This window comes from Vombatus ursinus, unplaced genomic scaffold, assembly GCF_900497805.2.
Source record: "Vombatus ursinus unplaced genomic scaffold, bare-nosed wombat genome assembly UNPS02014791.1, whole genome shotgun sequence".
Taxonomy (NCBI): Eukaryota; Metazoa; Chordata; class Mammalia; order Diprotodontia; family Vombatidae; genus Vombatus; species Vombatus ursinus.
Genome location: NW_020954569.1, coordinates 48,269,960 through 48,289,413, shown reverse-complemented (window position 1 = coordinate 48,289,413; position 19,454 = coordinate 48,269,960). Strand labels below are relative to the sequence as shown.

Here is a 19,454-nt window from a genome sequence, read left to right as displayed (position 1 = left end):
AAGAGAAAGTAGGGAACAAGAGGAAGAGTAGATTAAAGGAAAGGTTAGTCCTAAGCAAAATAAGCTCTGGAGGATCTCGAAAGAGTCAGAAAAGATAGAAAGAAAAGATAGGAAAGAAAGACTGAGTTTTAGTTGAGGGGATTAGAGGCATGGAGCAGCAGATAGCATCAAACCTAAAGCACTGGAGCTAAGCCATACCTTTCTCACCTCCCTCTTCTTTATAAAAAAGAGAGTGGGAAAAAAGATCCACACAATGACCAATCCCAGTCCCAAAGGGCTTATGATTAAATATGCTACCCACCTCCAGACAGAGGTGATGAACACAGGGGATAATTCATAGGTTCCCTGGTGGAACACTGGAACGATGGGGGTAGGGATAGTAGCCTCAGCTGCAATTGGGGGGCACTGAATAAAAATAAGGGGGTGATGGAAGCATAAGGAAAGGGAAGAGAAGAAAATTTTGAAAAACTGTTCATACATGTTTCATCTGTTGTGTAACAGAGTTAAAAGTTGTAGTGATTACATTATTTTCCAAATAAACACACAAAATACAAGGTATAACCCATGAGTGGTCAAGTCCACCAACAGATAGATCTTAACAAGCAAATGTTAACAGGCCAGTGTGTCAGGCATTGTCAGGAAGTCCAGCATGCATCAGCAGGAATATGTGTGTGTAATTACTTGTTTACAACAAAATACTATACAGTTACATGATGCAATATTGCATCATCAAAATTTCAATGCAGGAAAATTCACAAATTTGCAATAAATTATTAAATTTAAGATGTATCATTTTAAAAAATGGTTTGGTTTTTTTTTTTTGAAACATCACAAATTAAAAAAAACGTTAAATAAAGTAGATTTCCTGGGGGGTGTTGAGTAATTTATTTTAAAAAGGGGCGGGTAGGCCATATAAGTTTGGGAACTCCTAGTAAAGTGTGAGACACAGGGAAAGAAGTGGAAGGGTGAGAAGATAGAGATTTGTTCATTGAAAAAAAACAAATTTTTTAAAAAGGGATAGTTTGAATGTAGCTTAAAAGGAAAAGTCAACTAGGAATACATCTTTGCCGCAAGTTTCTCTTATAAAAGTCTCATTTCCAAGATATATACGTATATAAGAAACTTTAAATTTATAAAAATAAGAGGCATTTCCCCATTGATAAATTGTCAAAACATATGAAAAGGCAGTTTACAAAGGCAGAAATCCATACTACCAATAGCAATATGAAAAAAATCCTCCAAAACATTAAGAAAAATGCAAATTAAAATAACTGAGTTTCCACCTCATACCCCTCAGATTGGCAAAACTGTCAAAAAATAAAATGACAAATGTTGAAAGGGTTGGAGGAAAATAAGTACATTAGTGCACTGATGATGAAGCTGTGAATTGGTCCAGCCATGCTGGAAAGCAATATTGGAACTGCCCAAAAAGTTACTAAACCATGCCTATCCTCTGACACAGCAATACCTCTACTACCTCTCCCTCCAAGACCAAAGAGGAAAAGAACACATACGTACAAAAATATTTATAGCAACTTAATGTACAGACCAAGAACGGGAAACTGAGGAGGTGTCTGCCAATTAGGGAATGGCTGAATAAATTATGACATATGAATTAATGGAATATTATTTTGCTGTAAGAAGTTATGAAAAGGATGGTTTCAGAGAAACCTGGGAAAACTTATTGAAACTGATGCATCATGAAGTGAGCAGAAGCAGAATAACTTATACAACATAAAAATAATATTGTTGAGTAACTTATAACAACAGTAACTTAACTTATAACAATAACTTGGTGACTTATAACAACAATATTATATAACAAGAATATTATAAAGACAATTTTGAAATTTTGAAGAATTTTGGTCAATGTAATGACCAACCATAATTCTAGCAGATCAGCAAATGAAGAATGCTAACCATATTGCTTCAGGGAGGTGATGGACTCAAGATGAAGAGTATGGCATTTTTATATAACTATTATAAAATGTTCTCCTTGACTATGCATATTTCTGTCAAGGTTTGTGTTTTGTTTTTTTTTAATTGGAGGTGGGGAGAGAAAATAAATGCTTAATTGCAGATATACATAATACATATGTGTGTATGTACACATATACATATAATATATATTTTAAGGACTCTAGTCAAAGTAATAGTTATTCATATAGTGCTTTAAGGTTTATAAACAGCTTTATAAATATTGCCTCATTTTATTCTCACAACAATCCAGAGATTTTATTATTCCCATTTTACAGATAAAGGAACTGAGGCAGACAGAGGTTAAAAGACTTGTCCAGGGTCACTTTGCTAGCAGGAAGTAACTCAGGTCTTCCTGACTCCAGGTCCAGTAGTCTATCCACTGAGCTAACCAGCCCGTTTCTTCTTCCCAATCCACCCAGGGCAGTCAAACAGCTTTTGAAGGGCTTTTATTGTTAAACAGCTGGATAAGTAGACAAGGTATTTAAGGGTGGGCAATGCATAGCTAAACTGGTTTCCTAGAGGGCCAAGAGAAATGGAAGAAAGTGAGTCCAGGGCTAGATTGGGGAGAACAGGGAAGGACGGAAGGATCAGAATAAAGGTGAAGCTGAACAATATATTTAAGAGGCAGGGAGAAAGGTGAATGAAAAGGAGATTATGATCAGTGAGAAGAATTTCAGAGTTCAAGGTCATGGAGTTGGCACTGTTTTGTGAGATGGTTAGATCCAAGTTAGATTTAACCCTGTGAGCAGCTGAGGGTAAGTATAGGTATAGGATGTATATTTTTAACTGAGAGGCAGGGAGTCAGTTAGGAAATTACTATAATAATCCAGGCAAGAAATAATGGGAAACTGAATTACAGTAATGGTAGTAGCAGTATCAAGGAGAAGGCAGATTCAGGAGACATTTATCTAGATGTAAATTCCAAAGCAATGTCAATCAAAATATTTACATAGAGCTGGAAAAACACTTTTCTCTTCACTGTGCTTTTCAATTGATTATATTAGATTATCTTAGAACTACTAAGCAATCAAATAAAAAAGCACACAGAAAGAAAATTGACAAAGAATAAAGATAACTGATACATTTTAATTAGCCACACTTCTTTAAGAAGAAAAATACAAGTGCTTTAGGACTATAACAAATGTTCTTGTGAGTATTTTCCCCTACAGTATGTGACATCAGAGGGTATAATGTTTGCAGTTTTTCCACTTCCATGGCATTTTAATGAGAAAACTGTATTTACCATTCCTAACTGACAAGGAATTTGAGGAAAAAATAGTAATTCACAGGCAAAAATGTTATTTAGGGGGAAAAACAGCCGTATAACTCTGCAGAATCATTGTCTACTTTTAATTTTATTTTTGCAAATAGCAAGAGATTAGTCCTGGTGCTCACCTCTTTTACATCACAAAAACACCCTGAAATGGGCACTTTTACAATGGGATAGTTAGAAAACAGTCTGAACCACAAAGAAACACACCATCACCCTATACATATATAATTTACCCCAAAACCTCTTCACTTAAAAATAATCAAATGTCACATGCTATGATATTTAGTTCCCTCTCTCCCATTTCTATTAAAGGATATCTTCCATGTTTCTCATTTTGATAATTTACTATCCTGTCTGTAGCATGCCAGCAGCACTTCCATCTCAAAAGTCTTGAGCTATCCCTGGTTCCAATCTTCCCCCTGAGCTACAAGAAGGCTCTCTCTATATTCTGCTGAATTTCTCTATATTTTACTTCACTGATCGTTGTCACAACTCTCAGGATCAAATTCACCAAAGTTTTAATGTATAGTCCTTACACTGCCATTTAGTTTTGGAAAAAAGACTACAAAAGTATTTTTGGTCCACTATTATTTTCTTCTTTACTAATTAAAATGTTCATATCATATACTCTTATTTTTATTGGATTATATAGATATCTCATTCATTACAGATGTTCTTTGCAGAAGATCAGTAAAATAATGTCAATTCTCAATTAATCATATTAGGGAAACAGGGGCAAGGAAAATCCAAGTTATTTCTACCTGACTCTGGAAGACACTACTACAATTTTTTTTTTTGTAGAAGCAGCACACAATCATATTAATTCCTAATTAATTTTATTCTTAATTTTGTTTTATTTGGGCTCGTATCTAAATTAGGTTGCAGTCCATGAGCATACACCAGCTAGATGTTAGAAGAGAATAACTGAAGGAAGATAGCATAGGATTAAAAAGTCACCCTGGATCATCTAACAGAGTAAAAAACTAAAAGCTGACTAATTTTCTTCATTTATTGAAGACATGAAGAGTGAGGATGAATTGATAAGACAAAATGAACTAGATGGCTTCTAGGGTACCTTCCAACTAAAGAGTCTGGAATTCTAATTGACTTGTTTAAGGTTAAATAGCTAACCAATGGAATTATTGACTAGAGAATCTCAGATACAAAACTTTGGGGAATACAAAGATTACAGTGAACTTCTTGGGCCATATCCACCCAAAAATATCATTTTCATACTTAGCCTTATGCTAAGTGATGGTAAAGTGATCCAACTCTGTAAACAAGTGAGACTCTGAGCACCCAGCGAAACAAAAAGCACTAAGCCATTTGGAAAGCTATTTTTTCCTAAAGCCAACTTAAATGCAATGCTTACCCAAAGTTCTATATACCATTCTAGAAATGTGCATTGTGAAAAACTTTCATAATCTTATTTTCCTCCCCTTGTGCTAACCTTGGTAATGCATGCCCTTTCTCAAAACAAAATAAAACTGATGCGATCAGAGGAAGCTGATAATAATCGTTCAATTTGATTTTGATACTGAACACCAAGAAAGAGAATACCAAGTCAAACAAAGTCATTCTATGACCAGGTCACAGTTGTAGAACACTAATAGCCCTCTTGTTGTTCTTCAGGGAAGCATTACCCTAAATATGAATTTAAGTGATAAAGTTCGTATTTGTTACAGTTTCTCTTATTTACCCCTATCTGGATAGGAAATGCGCTTGAGTGAAAGAGTACTGACCAGGGCTCTGGCTCTGCCATTTACTAGCCATGCTATTTCAGATTCAATAACCTTTCAAGTTTGTTTCCTCAAATATAAAATGAGAACATCTGTCCTAATGGTGGTGTTGTACGGAAGTTACATAAATATTTCATAAAGCATAAAGTGCTCTACATATAAAATATGATTCATATTCTTAAAGGACTATTTTTTGATAGTTCATGCTAGTATCAATTTTCATATAACACTAATGACACAACTAAAATCTGCATAGTGAATACAAACAATCCAAATCTCATTTAATATTGCATAAATTTGAATGCAGGAAACACTAGAAAGTTTAAGTAACATGATATAGCTGTGTTAATATGATAAATAGCATTATTTTGCACTGTCAACTACAGTACCATTCTGCATATAATCCGACAATTTTTAGATTTCATTTTGGGAAAAAAATATGCTATGAGATTAAATGGTTCAAAGGAAACCATAACTTTAAGGGAACAACAAAAATAGACTATAATTCTTTCCCAAAGCTAATTTGGTGGTAGGAAAAAATAATGGTGTTCTGTTATTTAAAATACCAGTGGCACAGGAAAAGCTTCAGAGTCGGTATCTTTTTTAACAGCTGCAAGCCAAGTACAGTAGGGAGTTAACCTGTTGCCTCCTCAGGGAAAGAAATGTAAACTGCAACTACTTTTACAAGTTGGCAACCTTCAGAAGCATGCCAGCTAATCCACAGCTAGGAAGACATTCTGCTTTTATGGCAGTATATTGGTAACAGCAGCAGTGAAAAAAGAAAAGATATTGGGAAAACCAGAACCCCAGAATGTCAATCTGGTCTTACTCCATTCATAGTCAATAAGAGAAGCCTTCCTATTCCATGTTTTTCTTATTTTTCTAATATGGATTTCTCCACCCTCTTAAATTTGTTCAATTCAACAGTTAATTCCCAATATTTGAGATAAAGCCACATAAGCCTCCCATTCTGACGTTTGTTGGAATTCCACATATCTCCACAATGTGTGTCATGCTTAAATATATCTGTTAAACCAGATACCATCTCTAGATCAGCAGCAACTGGATCGATGGATGCTCGAACTAACAAGCTTTTCTCGATTTCTAGGCGCTTGGTCCGAGGGAGAACCAGACTACAGTAGATATTCTGTCGTTCTATAAGTGCTTCTTCAAATTCTTTCAGCAAAAGGACAGCTCTTTTTTGCCAATTTTCTTCCTTTTCCAAGCAGTGTTGGTACACACTTTTCAAAGGTTGTAGCTGCTGCTTTTCTTGCATTACCTGCGCACGTTCCTGTTCCAGAAGTTTCCTTTCTTCTACTAATTTTCGACCCTGAGAGATGAGGGCTTCACGATAGCTAGTTGTTCTATTATGCTCCTTTTCAAGCTCCACAGACAAATGAGCTACTGCACGACGATTTTCTGAGATAATATCACGGTATTTAGCTTCAAGATCCTGTTGGAAAGCAATTGCTTTTTGTTGGTAGGCTTTTCTTTCTTTTTCTATTTCTTTTTGAGACTCCCTAGACCAAATCCAACCTAAGATTTAAAAAAAAAAGCAAAAATGACAAAAGAAAAGTTAGTGCTGAAGCTCTGAATTTTTTTCCTTAAAGAAAATTAACATTCATCAAAAAGCGGAACCTAACAGGATGTTATTTCAACAAATGATGAAGATTTTAGGTGTTAGTATAAGGAAGGCATTTGCATTAAATTGTTACCATACAGAATGTATGTAACATAACAGAATTTTATATGCAATGCAAACAGAGGCTCTCTGCCCTTCACTGAGGAGCATGACAATGCAGATAAGCAAATTTCCTATTAGTCTACCTAAAAAGTTTGTTTGGTTTTGGGTGTAATTTGTTTTTGTATTGGGGGAAGAAATATAAATGGAATTTAGCTGTTTGCCACTGTTTACTTTTGCTTCGAATCCTACTACCACTTGGTTACATTGGCTCCAACATAAAACAGACAAGATATTAAAAGACAATATGGCTAGGTTATTACCGATTTCTGTTCATGGTCAGCTGATTACTACCTAAATTCAAATTCATCCTCTCCTAATCAACCCAGCTGTGACCACTGAAGCTAGAGGAAAATTCTGGATGACTGTGCTCTGGGAGGAGAATATCTCATAGGATCAAATGATAATACATATCTAGAGTTTAAGGGGACTTTAGAAACCATCTGGACCTCAGAGACCATCCAGTCCAACCTTCTCATTTTACAGATGAAACCACTGAGACCGAAAGAAGTTAAGTGACTTGTCCAACATCACACCGATAATTAAATATCAGAAGAATTTGGATTTAAGCCCTGTGACTCCAGAGCCACAAACTCTACCACCAAACATTATTGGCTGCAAGGCACAAATTTTCCTTCATTTCTCCCTTTTACAAATATTATGGAAAGAGGGGATAATTCTATCAACTGCTAGCTTTACTTAGTTATCCCAGGAGAAAGACAAATTATCCTAAGAAGAATAACAGCAAAGAACACTGGTTTGAAATGAAAGAACCTGAGTTCAAACGTTGACTCTGCTACTTATTAATTACCTTACTGCCCAAGTAGTCTTGGACATGCCACTTCACCTCTCTGGGCCTTCTTTTCTTCATCTATAAGACGAAGGAGCTGGACTAAACGACATCTAATGTCCTTCGAGCTCTAAATCCTAGGGACCCTATGACTGTACAACTTAGGACATCATTAGTCACAATAATTTCATGATTCTAGTTTTTTCTAAACTGGGAAGACAAGGACTTCACACCCTGAGGAATAACAGAAATGGAGGTTCTATAAATGCACCCACAGAGAACATAAGAGTCTTACCTATTAGGTAAACATGCATGGGAGTTTTACCTATTAGGTAAAAATGCAGTTCATTTTTCTTCTGCTCAAACACAAGCTCTTTCCCTGTCCTACCTACCCATGGGAGACTCAAAAGGAATAACGGTTCACATTTTCAGTGCTGTGAGATCAACCACAGCATCCACAAGTGGCACTCACTGTCTTTAATAATTATTTATTCATCCAGGACATCTCAACCAAGTGTCCAAACAAGGTCCTCAAACTCAACACGCCCAAAACTGAACTTGTTCTCTTTTTACAGAAAACTACTCCTCTGACTTCACCATTTCTGGCAGTGTCACCAGTTATCTTCGGCTCTTCTCCCTTCTTCCTCACCTATCATACCTAATATTAACCAAATCCTGTCAACCCTATTTACACAATACCTCTTACAGCTGTTCCTTCCTTTCTATTTCCACTACCATACCCTTACTTGCTTATTAACTTATGCTTATTAACACCCACGAGGAATATGACAACTGACTCTTCTGTCCTTTCTCAAACCATTTTCTCAAACCACTACCATAATAATTTTCCTCAGCAATAGTTCTGGTCATATTGATAAAATGCTCAAAAATGTTCAATGGTTCCATAATGCTCACCAAATAATGTTTAAAATTCTTTTTTAACATGCAATGCCCTTCACAAATTTTCCAGTCTTATTTTATACTCATAAGCTCTTTGCTTCAGTCAAATGGATTACTAATTCCCAAAAAAGCACTGTACAATCCCACATTTGCTCACATGGTTGCCTACGCCTGGAATATCCTCCATTCCCTCTTCACTTACTGAATTTCTACACATCCTTTAAATCCAAATAAAATGCCACTTCCACCATCAAGTTCTCCCTAATCAATAAAAAATCTTCTTCTGTGATCTTCCCACAGCACATGCAATCATGTAATTTTGTGTATTACGGTCACCTATATTTGTATCTTATACCTGTTTTATAAATTTCTGGAAGGCATCTCCTAAAATAGTGCTCTACAGAAAACAGTTACTTAATAAATGTTTGCTGAATTAATGAATGAATGAATAAATCAATTCAACAAGCATGCCCCAAAGGAAGACAGTGAGTGTCAGAGTAGTTGAAGCTTTGTGATTAATAAGTATTTGAAAATTAGAAGCCCATCTCCAGTTCTATATCTTTTTCTCTGCCCCCTTGATTTCACATTGTCTACTTAGCAGTCTTGCCTGCTTTACAGTATCAGAATGACACATTGCTATGTAAATAGTAAGAATATTATTATAAGTAATATTAATATTATTATTAAAACTTAATGTTTATTGAATTGAATCATCCAGTGATAAAACAAGGCAAAATATAATAAGTATCCTAAGAATGGGACAAAGTATTCTTATGAATTCAGAGGAACTTTCAGCTAACCCTTCCTACTTTTCCTAATCCCAAATGAGAGAACCATCTTCTTTCAAGTTCTTCCAAACTGTGAACTCTCAATTCTTCTTCCTCCCTCATCCCTCATACTCAATCAGTTGCCAAGTGATGTCATGTTTACTACTGTCCCCTTTTGGTATACAGCCACTCTTGTTCAGGCCCTCATGATCTCTTGAGGACTACTGCTGAAGAAGTTCCAGTCATACATTTTGCTTAAAGTCCTTAATGATGTCCTTCAATATAAAGTCCTTTTTATTTTTAATTTTTTTAAATTTAATTTTATATCTTAAAATGTTTCGCTGATTTTTTTTTGAACACCACACTGCAATTTCTCATCTGTACCACAGAATTCTTCTTGTAATAATTAAGTACAATCAAGCAAAGTAAATCAAACGCCTACAAATGAACCTCATTCTGAATCAAGTCTGCTACCTCTGCCAAGAGGTATGCTTCACCATCTGTCCTCTGAAGTCACAGTTCAGCCTAACTTTCTAGGTTTATTGCAAATTACTGTTCCAGCCAACCTGGCTTACCATATATCACAGCCTATCTTTAGTCTCTGAGCCTTCACAAAAGGCTAGCACCACTCCTGGATTACACTTCTTCTTCACCTTTGCTTCACAGAATCTTTCAATTCCTTCAAAGTTCAACTCAGGTGCTATCTTCTCAAGACGTCCTATTCTGATTCCCTAGTTGCTAGTGTCCTCCCCTTGAGAATTGTGCTTTGTATATATTTTGTATCGACTTTTCTGTGTATGTGCTTTTCCTCCCAATAGAATGTAAGCTCCTTGAAGAAAGGAACTGTTTCATGAAACAGCTACCCTTTAGTTAAGTCTTCAAAGATCAGATTTTCAAATATTAAACACTAAATTTTCAAGGGTTCATGGTCCATGTATTTGCCTTCCCCATCGACTTCACTCACTTTTACTTTAGGACCAAAGAGGAGTTGAAAAACAAAATAATTCTCACTGAAACAGTGCACAAAACTTTCAGCCCAGAAAATCCAAAAACTATAAAAAAAAAAAAACTTACGAAATGCTGCCAATCCCAGCATGGGAACCAGTAGAGCATAATTCCATCTGCTTCCATCACCACCCTCTGCCCTGGAATTAGGCCGGATATTCCAATGTGGAGGGTCATTTAAGTTATTCATGGAGATAAACCTTTAAAAAAATAACATTACTGTTATAAGAGAGAATCACAGAATTTCATAGTCAGAAGGGACCTCATTGATTATCTAGTCCAATTTCTATATGAACAAAAAGTCTGTCTACAATATCACTGACAAGTGATCATCCAGACTTTGCTTGAATACTTCCAATGGGGAATTCTTTTCCTCTTGAGGCATCTGTTCTGAATAAATACTTTTCTAATGGTTGAGTATTTTTTCCTTTTACCAAATCTAAATTTGTTTATGCAATTCCCATCCATTGTTCCCAGTTCTACCTTGTGGGGACAAATCACAAGTCTAATTCCTCTTCCACAGGACAGCCCTTCAAATGCTTAAAGACAGTTATCAAGGCCCCCCATGTCTTCTCTTCTCTGGAATAACCACTCCCAATTCCACTTCTGAAAACCAGTCACAATATTCTCAAACTAGAAGAACGATAAAAGAGAATGCATCTCCCTGCCCTGATGCCCTCTGAGGACACTAGGAAGCTAGATGTCGTGTAGAGCAGGGGAAGGCCCTGTTCCTAGAGAAGGGATCTGATCTTTTCTTCAGGGACTCCAGCTGGCCTGATCTGTCTCTTTGGGCTAGCCCTTCCTCTTACTTGTCCCCAAACAAGGAGTTTGGATAAGGCTGGTTTTCACCAGACTGGAAGAACCTGGAGGGTTCTCCTGATTCTCTTGACTTACATGTCTAAAGCAGAAAGATACTGTAGGATTCCCTGGAAGTAGGTGTAAAATGCAAAAGGGCTTTTACCTGGTATTATTGCCTCGTCCTTTTCTTCTAGAACTTGTGCCCTCCCTTTTTCCATATTTTTCCTATTTCTTCATTTCAAAGAAAGTCTTATATCAATTGGAAAGCATGGTGTGCCAGTTGCTAGATTCAATTTCCTAGTAAATATTCTTATAATCTATTCTTAGCTCTAACCTGAATATCCACATTGCTCTCTAGGTGATAGTTTTCTCTCACTACAAACTCCGAGTACTGGGCAAAGTAGTACTGTCCTCCCTGCTTCTCTTAGGGTCTCAAACAATCAAACATTTATTAAGTATTTACTTTGTCAAGGAGATACACATACAAAAGTGAAAGTCTCGGCAAAGTCAAGATGGCGGAGGGAAAGCAGTGACGGTCTTAAGCTCTCTCCCAAAGCCCTTCAAATACCTAAAAAAATGGCTCTAAGCAAATTCTGAAGCAGCAGAACCCACAAAAAGACAGAGTGAAACAAATTTCCAGCCAAAGTCAGCCTGGATGGTTGATCAGAAAGGTATATCGCGCTGGGCTGGGAGAAGAGCACAGTTTGGCATGGTATCGCAGGCCACAGCGACCCTGAAGCAGGCCTCAGAGTACTAAATCGTGGGCAGCTGTGGCGGTTTCCAGACTTCTCAACCTAGGAATGCCCAAGACAACTTAGAAGGTCAGTGGGAAAAGTCTGTGACTGCGGTGAGAGAGGAGCTAGGTCTCAGCCACAAGTCCCAAGCGTGCCCTCGGGGCAGCAGCTGCCTCCTGAGCTTCAGGCCCTCAGACTGAGGGGAAATGGAGTGGCTCATCAGAGGGGCATTACAGGAATCTCTTTGCCAGTCCTGAGGCAGGAATCTCTTGCTTTACCGGTGCTTGGATCTGGGTCACAGTTTTGAGGGGCGGTCCTGGGGCTAGGAGGAAAGCTGGTGCGGTGGAGCTTGTGGCTGTGGAGAGGAAACACCTCACCCCTTATCATACCACCTTGGAAGAACTGAAAATTTACAGGTCCCTAGAAGTACCTCTGAAAACAGCTGTACAAACCCCCGAAGCTTGGGACAGTACACTCTTCACATTGGAAGCAGACTTTTACCTTAACAGAGAGTTTAAAACTCAAGTAATTGGCCAGGATCATGAGTAAGCAGCACAAAAAGAGTCAGACTATATTATCTTACTTTGGTGACAAAGGAGATCAAAACATACAACCAGAAGAAGACAACAAAGCCAAAGCTCCTACATCCAAAGCCTCCAACAAGAATATGAATCAGTCCCAGGCCTTGGAAGAGCTCAAAAGGGATTTTGAGAAGCAAGTAAAAGAAGTAGAGGAAAAACTGAGAGTGATGCAAGAAAATCCTGAAAAACAAGTCAACAGCTTGCTAAAGGAGACCCAAAAAAATACTGAAGAAAATAACACCTTAAAAAATAGCCTAACCCAAATGGCAAAAGAGGTCCAAAAAGCCAATGAGGAGAAGAATGCCCTAAAAACCAAAATTGGCCAAATGGAAAAGGAAGTCCAAAAGATCACTGAAGAAAATACTTCCTTAACAACTAGAATAGAGCAATTGGAAGCTAGTGACTTTATGAGAAATAAAGCCACTGTAAAACAAATCCAAAAGAATGAAAAATTAGAAAATGATGTGAAATATCTCATTGGAAAAATAACTGACCTGGAAAACAGATCCAGGAGAGAGAATTTAAAAATTATTGGACTATCTGAAAGCCACGATCAAAAAAAGAGCCTAGACATCATCTTTCAAGAAATCATCAAGGAAAATTGCCCTGATATTTTAGAACCACAGGGCAAAATAGAAATTGAAAGAATCCACCGATCACCGCCTGAAAGAGATCCCCAAAGGAAAACTCCTAGGAATATTGTAACCAAATTCCAGAGTTCCCAGGTCAAGGAAAAAATATTACAAGCAGCCAGAAAGAAACAATTCAAGTATTGTGGAAATACAATCAGGATAACACAAGATTTAGCAGCTTCTACATTAAGGGACCGCAGGGCATGGAATATAATATTCTGGAGAGCAAAGGAGATAGGATTACTACCAAGAATCACTTACCCAGCCAAACTGAGTATAATCCTTTAGGGGAAAAAATGGTCATTCAGTGAAATAGAGGACTTTCAAGCATTCCTGATGAAAAGACCAGAGTTGAATAGAAAATTTGATTTTCAAATACAAGACTCAAGTGGAACATGAAGAAGTAAACGGGAAAGAAAAAATCATAAGAGACTTATTAAGGTTGAACTGTTTACATTCCTGCATGGAAAGATGATATTTGTAACTCATGAAACCTTTGTCAGTATTAGGGTTGTTGGAGGGGAAAAAATTATATGTACATATATACAGATATAGATAGATAGAGGGCACAGGGTGAGTTGAAAATGAAGGGGTCATATCTGTAGAATAAAATTAAGGGGTGAGAGGAATATACTAGGAAAAGAAGAAAGGGAGAGGTAGAACGGGGTAAATTATTCCACAAAAAAAAAAAAAACAACAGAAAAGAAAAGGCTCTCACAGTGGAGGGGAAACAGAGGAAGGTGAGAGGGAATGAGTGAATCTTGTTCTCATAGGATTTGACTTAAGGAGGAATAACATACACACTCAATTGGGTGTGGAAATCTGTCTTACCCTACAGGAAAATGGGGGGGAAGGGGAGGAGAGAGTAGGGGAATGATAGAGAAGAGGGCAGACTGGGAAAGGGAGTAATCAGAAGCAAATCCTTCTGAGGAGGGACAGAGTCAAAAGAAAGAATAGAATAAATGGGTGGGTGGGATAGGATTAAGGAAGTTAGTTTTTCACAGCATGTCTACTATGGAAGTAGTGGCACAAAAATAACTGGGGAAATCAAGAAAGGCATCCTTGAAGAAGGGGGCACTTGAGTTGTCTTAAAGGGAGCTAGGGGTTTCTCTAGTAGAGATGAAGAAGAGTATTCAGAGCATGAGGAAAGCCAATGCAAAGGTACACACAAAGACTGGAGACAGAATGTCATGTGAGGAAAACACAAATTAGGCTAGTTTGGATGGGACAGAGTGCCTGAGGGGCAGAAAACATGTTTGTTGTGGTTGTTAGGTGGTGTCCAGCCTCTCCACCACCCTATTTGAGGTTTTCTTGGCAATGAATGATACTGCAGTGGTTTGCATTTCCTTCTCTAGATCATTTTACAGATGAGGAAACTGAGGCAAACAGGGTTGTGATTTGCCCACGATCACACAGCTAATTAAGTGTCTTAAGGACAGATTTGAATTCAGGAAGAGTCTTCCTGGCCTGGCACTCTATCCACCTCACCTTCTAACTGCCCATGGCAATTGATGACACAACTCATAGATGAAAAAATGTTCTAGTATATAAAGTATTGAACAAAAGGCTCTGTTGCTGTTGTTTCTGACTCTTTGTGACCCCATCTGGTGTTTTCTTGGTTTGTTTTGTTTTTTTTTGCCTAGGCAATGGGGTTAAGTGACTTGCCCAGGGTCACACAGCTAATGAGTGTTATGTGTCTGAGGCCAAATTTGAACTCAGGTGCTCCTGAATCCAGGGCCAGTACTCTATCCACTGCACCACCTAGCTGCCCCTGGCATTTTCTTGGCAAAGATACTGGAGTGGTTTGCCATTTCCTTCTAGTATAGAAAGTAATGAATAAAAGGCCCTGAGTGAATGTTAATTTATTCACTGTATCTATACTATGTTTTATGGTCTGGAAACTTTATGGCTCAGGTAAGTTAAGTTAAATCAGATATTCAGGCCACAAACAAATCAGCAACTTTGTTTTTTGCATGAGTTCATGATTACTTGTACAAGTGTTTCAGAGTCCAGCTAAGACCATAAAGTGCAGTCTCATATCTCTGAGTATAAATTCAAAGGCAGATAGGGACAGGATGAGTCAAGGCTCTCTCTCCCTTTCCCTTTCATCTTCCTTCCACCTTTCAACTAAAGACAATGCTCTAAGATCCCTAAACATAGATAGATCTGGGAGTCCAGGTAACAGCTAACAACTAGCTTCCCAACTAATAACAGATTCCTCAAATTCAAAGGAATATCCTTACCATACACCAAAAGTAACTTTTTCTGTGTAAAAGGAAAAAGTTGGGAAGTCATCTTAAGTGAGTTGCCCTGAATGTGTCCCTCAAATTGCACTGCACAAAGACTTTATGATTGACAGTACATCCTGTAACCTCCATCAGCTATAAAGAATACCCTTCAATAATTCTCATTTGGGTACATAAATCTTCTGTGTAAGGTTCTTCCTTTTCCCTTACTCATATTTGTAATACATAATCACTCATTTGAAGATGTATTTGCCACCAAATACAGGAATGAAAATGAGTGGGAGAACTTGATCAATTGGTCCTTTTTGATTATAAGAAAAGTCTTGCAAACTCACAGAAATAGCACATTTTAAATTAATGGAGTCTTTTCAATTGAGCTAATTCAGGGAGTCTAGTGTGAGTGGAGAGAAGATGGATGCACAGACTTTGAGGATAAAGAATCAACAAATTTTGGTAACATGAGGGGGCAGGTGGGGAAATTATGGTAAATAAAAGTAAAAACTCCAGAGTTACCAAATTAAGTGACAAAAAGAATGTAGTGCCCTGGACAGAAATAAGGAAGATGGGAGAAAGGGCATATTTAGGGGGAAAGATAATGAATTGTTTTGGACATTTTAAGGTTGAGACACCTATGAGCTGCTAAAAGTAGTAATGGCTACTAGAAATGCAGAAGTGGAGCTCAGGAAAGAGCTGAGAGTTGGAAATGTAGATTTAGGAGTCATCTACATAGAAGATAGTTCAATCTGTGGAGCTGTGAGATAACCAAGAGTACAGAGACAGACATGGAGATGGCCAGAATCCTGGGTTACACTCAGGAATTGGAGGATGGTGGGGAAGAAAGGACTATGGATAATGACCCTGTGAAAGGCACTGGAGGAGATATGATTAGAGAGGCAGCATAAAGCAGTATCATGAAAACCCAGGGAGAAGTCCAAAACAGAATTCATAATCTCTCCTCCCACCAAATCCTCCCTTCTTCAGAACTTCTCTTTTACAATGAAGGATACCTTCATTCTCCCAGTCACTTGAGCCTGCAACTTCAGGGTCATCCCAAATCTCCAATCCATTACCAAATCCTGTCATTTTTACTTTCACAAACCTCTCTCTCTCTCACACACACACACACACGCACACACACACACACACACACACACACACACTCTGCTCCCACAACTGCCACCCTAAGTGTACAGGCCCTCGTCAACTTTCCTGTGATACTGCAATAGCTTTCTAATGGGTCTTCTTGCCTCAAGTCTCTCTCCTTTCCAATTTATCCTGTTTCCATTTGCTAAGAGAATATTCTCAAAATATAAGTCTGATGATGTTACTCCCTTACTGAATAAATTCTAGTGCTTTCCTCTAATTTCCAGGATCAAATGTAAAGTCCTCTCTTTGGCATTTAAAACTTTTCACAACCCGGCCCTTTCCAACCTTTCCAATGTTCTTCCACTTTACTCCCTTTACATACTCCATGACCCAACTACACTGGCTATTTACAGTTCTGCACATACTGCATTCCATTTCCTGTTTCCGTGCCTTTTCACTGGCTGTCCCTCATGCCTGAAATGTTTTTCCTCCTCATCCCTGCCTCTCAGTTTCCTTTGATTCCTTCAAGACTCGGCTCAAATCTCATCTACTCCATCACAATGCCCCACAAATACCTAAAACTCAAATGTTCAAAAGAGAACTCATTCTCTTCTCCCTGAAACCCAAACCTCTTCCCACTTTTCCTATTACTGTTGAGGGTACTATCATCCTGCCATTAGCCAGGTTTGCAAACCTGGAGGCATCTTCAACTCTTAATACCATTCAGATCCAATATTCAATCAGCTGCTAAATCTTGTTCATTCTGAATCTCCAACTACTCTAAAATCCATCCCCTTCTCTCCACTCATATAACCCTCATTACCTCTTTCCTACACTAATGAGATAGTCTTCTAGATTTTAATTCACTCTCCACAAACCAAAGAATAGGCTATGTTTTTGCCTTTCTTTGCATTCTCAGCACTCAGCACAGTGCCTGACTTAGTGAATGATAAATGCTTGTATTTTCCATAAAAGTCTGTCCTTTTAAAAGAATTATTCTCCTGTCCTTTTAAAAGAACTACTGATCACAGTATAGGATGATACATGTTTCAATGAAAAAGCAAGAGATCTGGCATCAGAAAGTCCAGGTTCAAATCCTGATTCTGCCACTTATGTGTGACCTTGGACAAATCACTTAGTCTGGCTGAAACTGTACAAACTCTATGGCCCATTCCTGCTCTAAATCTATGCTACAATTTCTGAAGAATCTCCCATTACTCCAACACATGCTAAAGTCTCAACACCCTGGACCTCTCTCCAGTTGTCTTCCCCAAACACTATCTGGGTGTCTTTATTAACAGCCCTTCTAAGCCTGAATGTTTTTAAGTTTACTGCTTTTCTACACCTCACAGACAGAAGTGACCTATCCACCTTCTTTTACTGTCTGTACCACTCATCTGGCAGTCAGCATATACTACATCATTTATTAAAACCAATATGGTGCTGTGAGTAGCAATACTTTTTTTTTATTAATTTATTTTGATTTATCAACAATCACTTCCATATGCTTTTGAATTTTAAATTTTTCTCCCCTTCCCTTCCCATGTCCCTCCCCAAGACAGCACACAATCTGATATAGGCTATACATATACATTACTACTAAACATTTTCACATCAGTGATATTGTAAGAATTAGAACCAATAGGACGAACCACCAGAAAGAGGAAACAAAACTCAACAGATGAAGGGAAAAAAAATAGCAAATAGTATGCTTCGATCTACATTCAAACTCCATAGTTCTTTCTTTGGATGTGGATAGCATTTTCCCTCACGAGACCTTTGGAGATGTCTTAGCTCCTTGTATTGCTGGGAAGGGTTAAGTTTATCAATATTAGTCATCTCACAACGTGGCTGTTACTGTGTACAATGGAGTAGCAATATTCTTGATAACTTTAGAATAGACCCCTCCAGGAAGAGAATCTTTCTAAAATTTATTACACACCTGCAGGCCAGGTAAAAAATAATATAAGCTCTCCTCCAATGAGTCAGGCTCATAACTATAACCATTGATTACTGCTCTGTAATACACAGCGATTCCCTCGGGGCTTACTGAGCTGTTCTGCAATTAATAGAGTAACTTTCATTACCTAGAAAACTGACTCACTCACGTGGCCCAGTTAGCACTCGCCCATGGCCCAGAAGATCAGGTACGGTGGTCTCTCCCCGCCCCCACCATCTCCCCACCCGTGCCCAGCCCGGGGCTTCTGCCCCACTCCGGGCTGGCTCAGTGTTAGGCACAAAGTAGGGACTTAGTGAGTTTAAATGACTGTTGAACTGAACTGCACTAACACGGGATATGGTGTGAGGCCACGTGAGTGACAGGAGCCGTAAAAATCCTCCGCCCAAAGACAAAACGGGGCTCAGTCCCCTCTTCTTTCTCGCGGGCTTCACGGGGGTGGGGGCGCCCCAAACCCTGTCTTTTTAATCCCTCAAATCCGCGTCCGGAGCGGCAGCACGTGGGCGGGTCATCGGGCCCGGAAGCCTCCCTCCCTCGGCTTCCCGACCCCCCGCAGGGCAGAGCCTAGGCCCGCCCCGCAGCTTGGGAGGTCGGGGCAGCCTGGGCAGGGGGAGGGGGAGAGTGGCGCTGCCCGGGCTGCGGGGGGACTCACCCGGGCAGCGAGGATCCCGGAGCGCGGCCCCTCGCTCGCCACCGCCGCCGGGGCCGCCCGCACCGCTGAGGAAGCTCACGAGCGAAACCGTCCCCGGCGGGGTCTTGGCGGCGGCTGAGAAGAGGCACGCGAACGGCTCTCGCGAGAACAAGCCGCGAGAATCTGGGTCCCGTCCGTTCCTTATCTTCCGCCGCCCGCTGCTTTGCCCTCTAAGTCAGGGTCACCGGCCTCGGGTGGGCGCTCCCTCGGGGCTGCCCCTCCCTCCCCGGGGGCGGGGCCTCGTCGCGCAGACGCACTGGCGAGCGGCGGTGGGGGGAGGTTTCCACTGGGGCAGTCACCTGCAACTGCGAGCGGACATGTCGGGGGTCGGCGTGGCTTCGCGGCTGTTGCTGGGCCGGCGGCTGGCTCTGACGCGAGCGGTGAGTGCGCGGTGCGGCCCCGGGGACGGAAGGCGACGGGTGGGGTGCAGCGCGGCAGGAGGCTTACTGGCCCAGCGGCCCCAGAGCGACCGGGTGGAGCCGGCATCGCCTCCAGGCCCTGATGGGGAGCATCCCGAGGGGAAGCCCGAGGGCT

The 19,454-nt window shown here is 39.6% G+C and overlaps 2 protein-coding genes across 3 annotated transcripts in view; one reads left to right on the top strand and one right to left on the bottom strand.

Moving 5' to 3' along the window:
* Positions 1–3,046: 3,046 nt before the first annotated feature.
* CCDC127 (coiled-coil domain containing 127) lies at positions 3,047–19,239 on the bottom strand. Its single transcript, XM_027868877.1, is given in 6 exon segments — positions 3,047–6,528; positions 10,265–10,395; positions 18,882–18,991; positions 18,994–19,098; positions 19,100–19,192; positions 19,195–19,239. Coding segments are annotated over 6 exon segments (1,146 nt in total). The 3' UTR covers positions 3,047–5,866.
* Positions 19,199–19,454, top strand: part of SDHA (succinate dehydrogenase complex flavoprotein subunit A) — a 40,933-nt gene continuing 40,677 nt past the window's right edge. For both annotated transcript variants that reach the window (XM_027868876.1, XM_027868875.1), the window contains exon 1: positions 19,199–19,300. In XM_027868876.1, the coding sequence (XP_027724677.1) occupies positions 19,238–19,300 (63 nt within the window). In that variant the 5' untranslated portion in view covers positions 19,199–19,237. The remainder of the gene's footprint in view (positions 19,301–19,454) is intronic.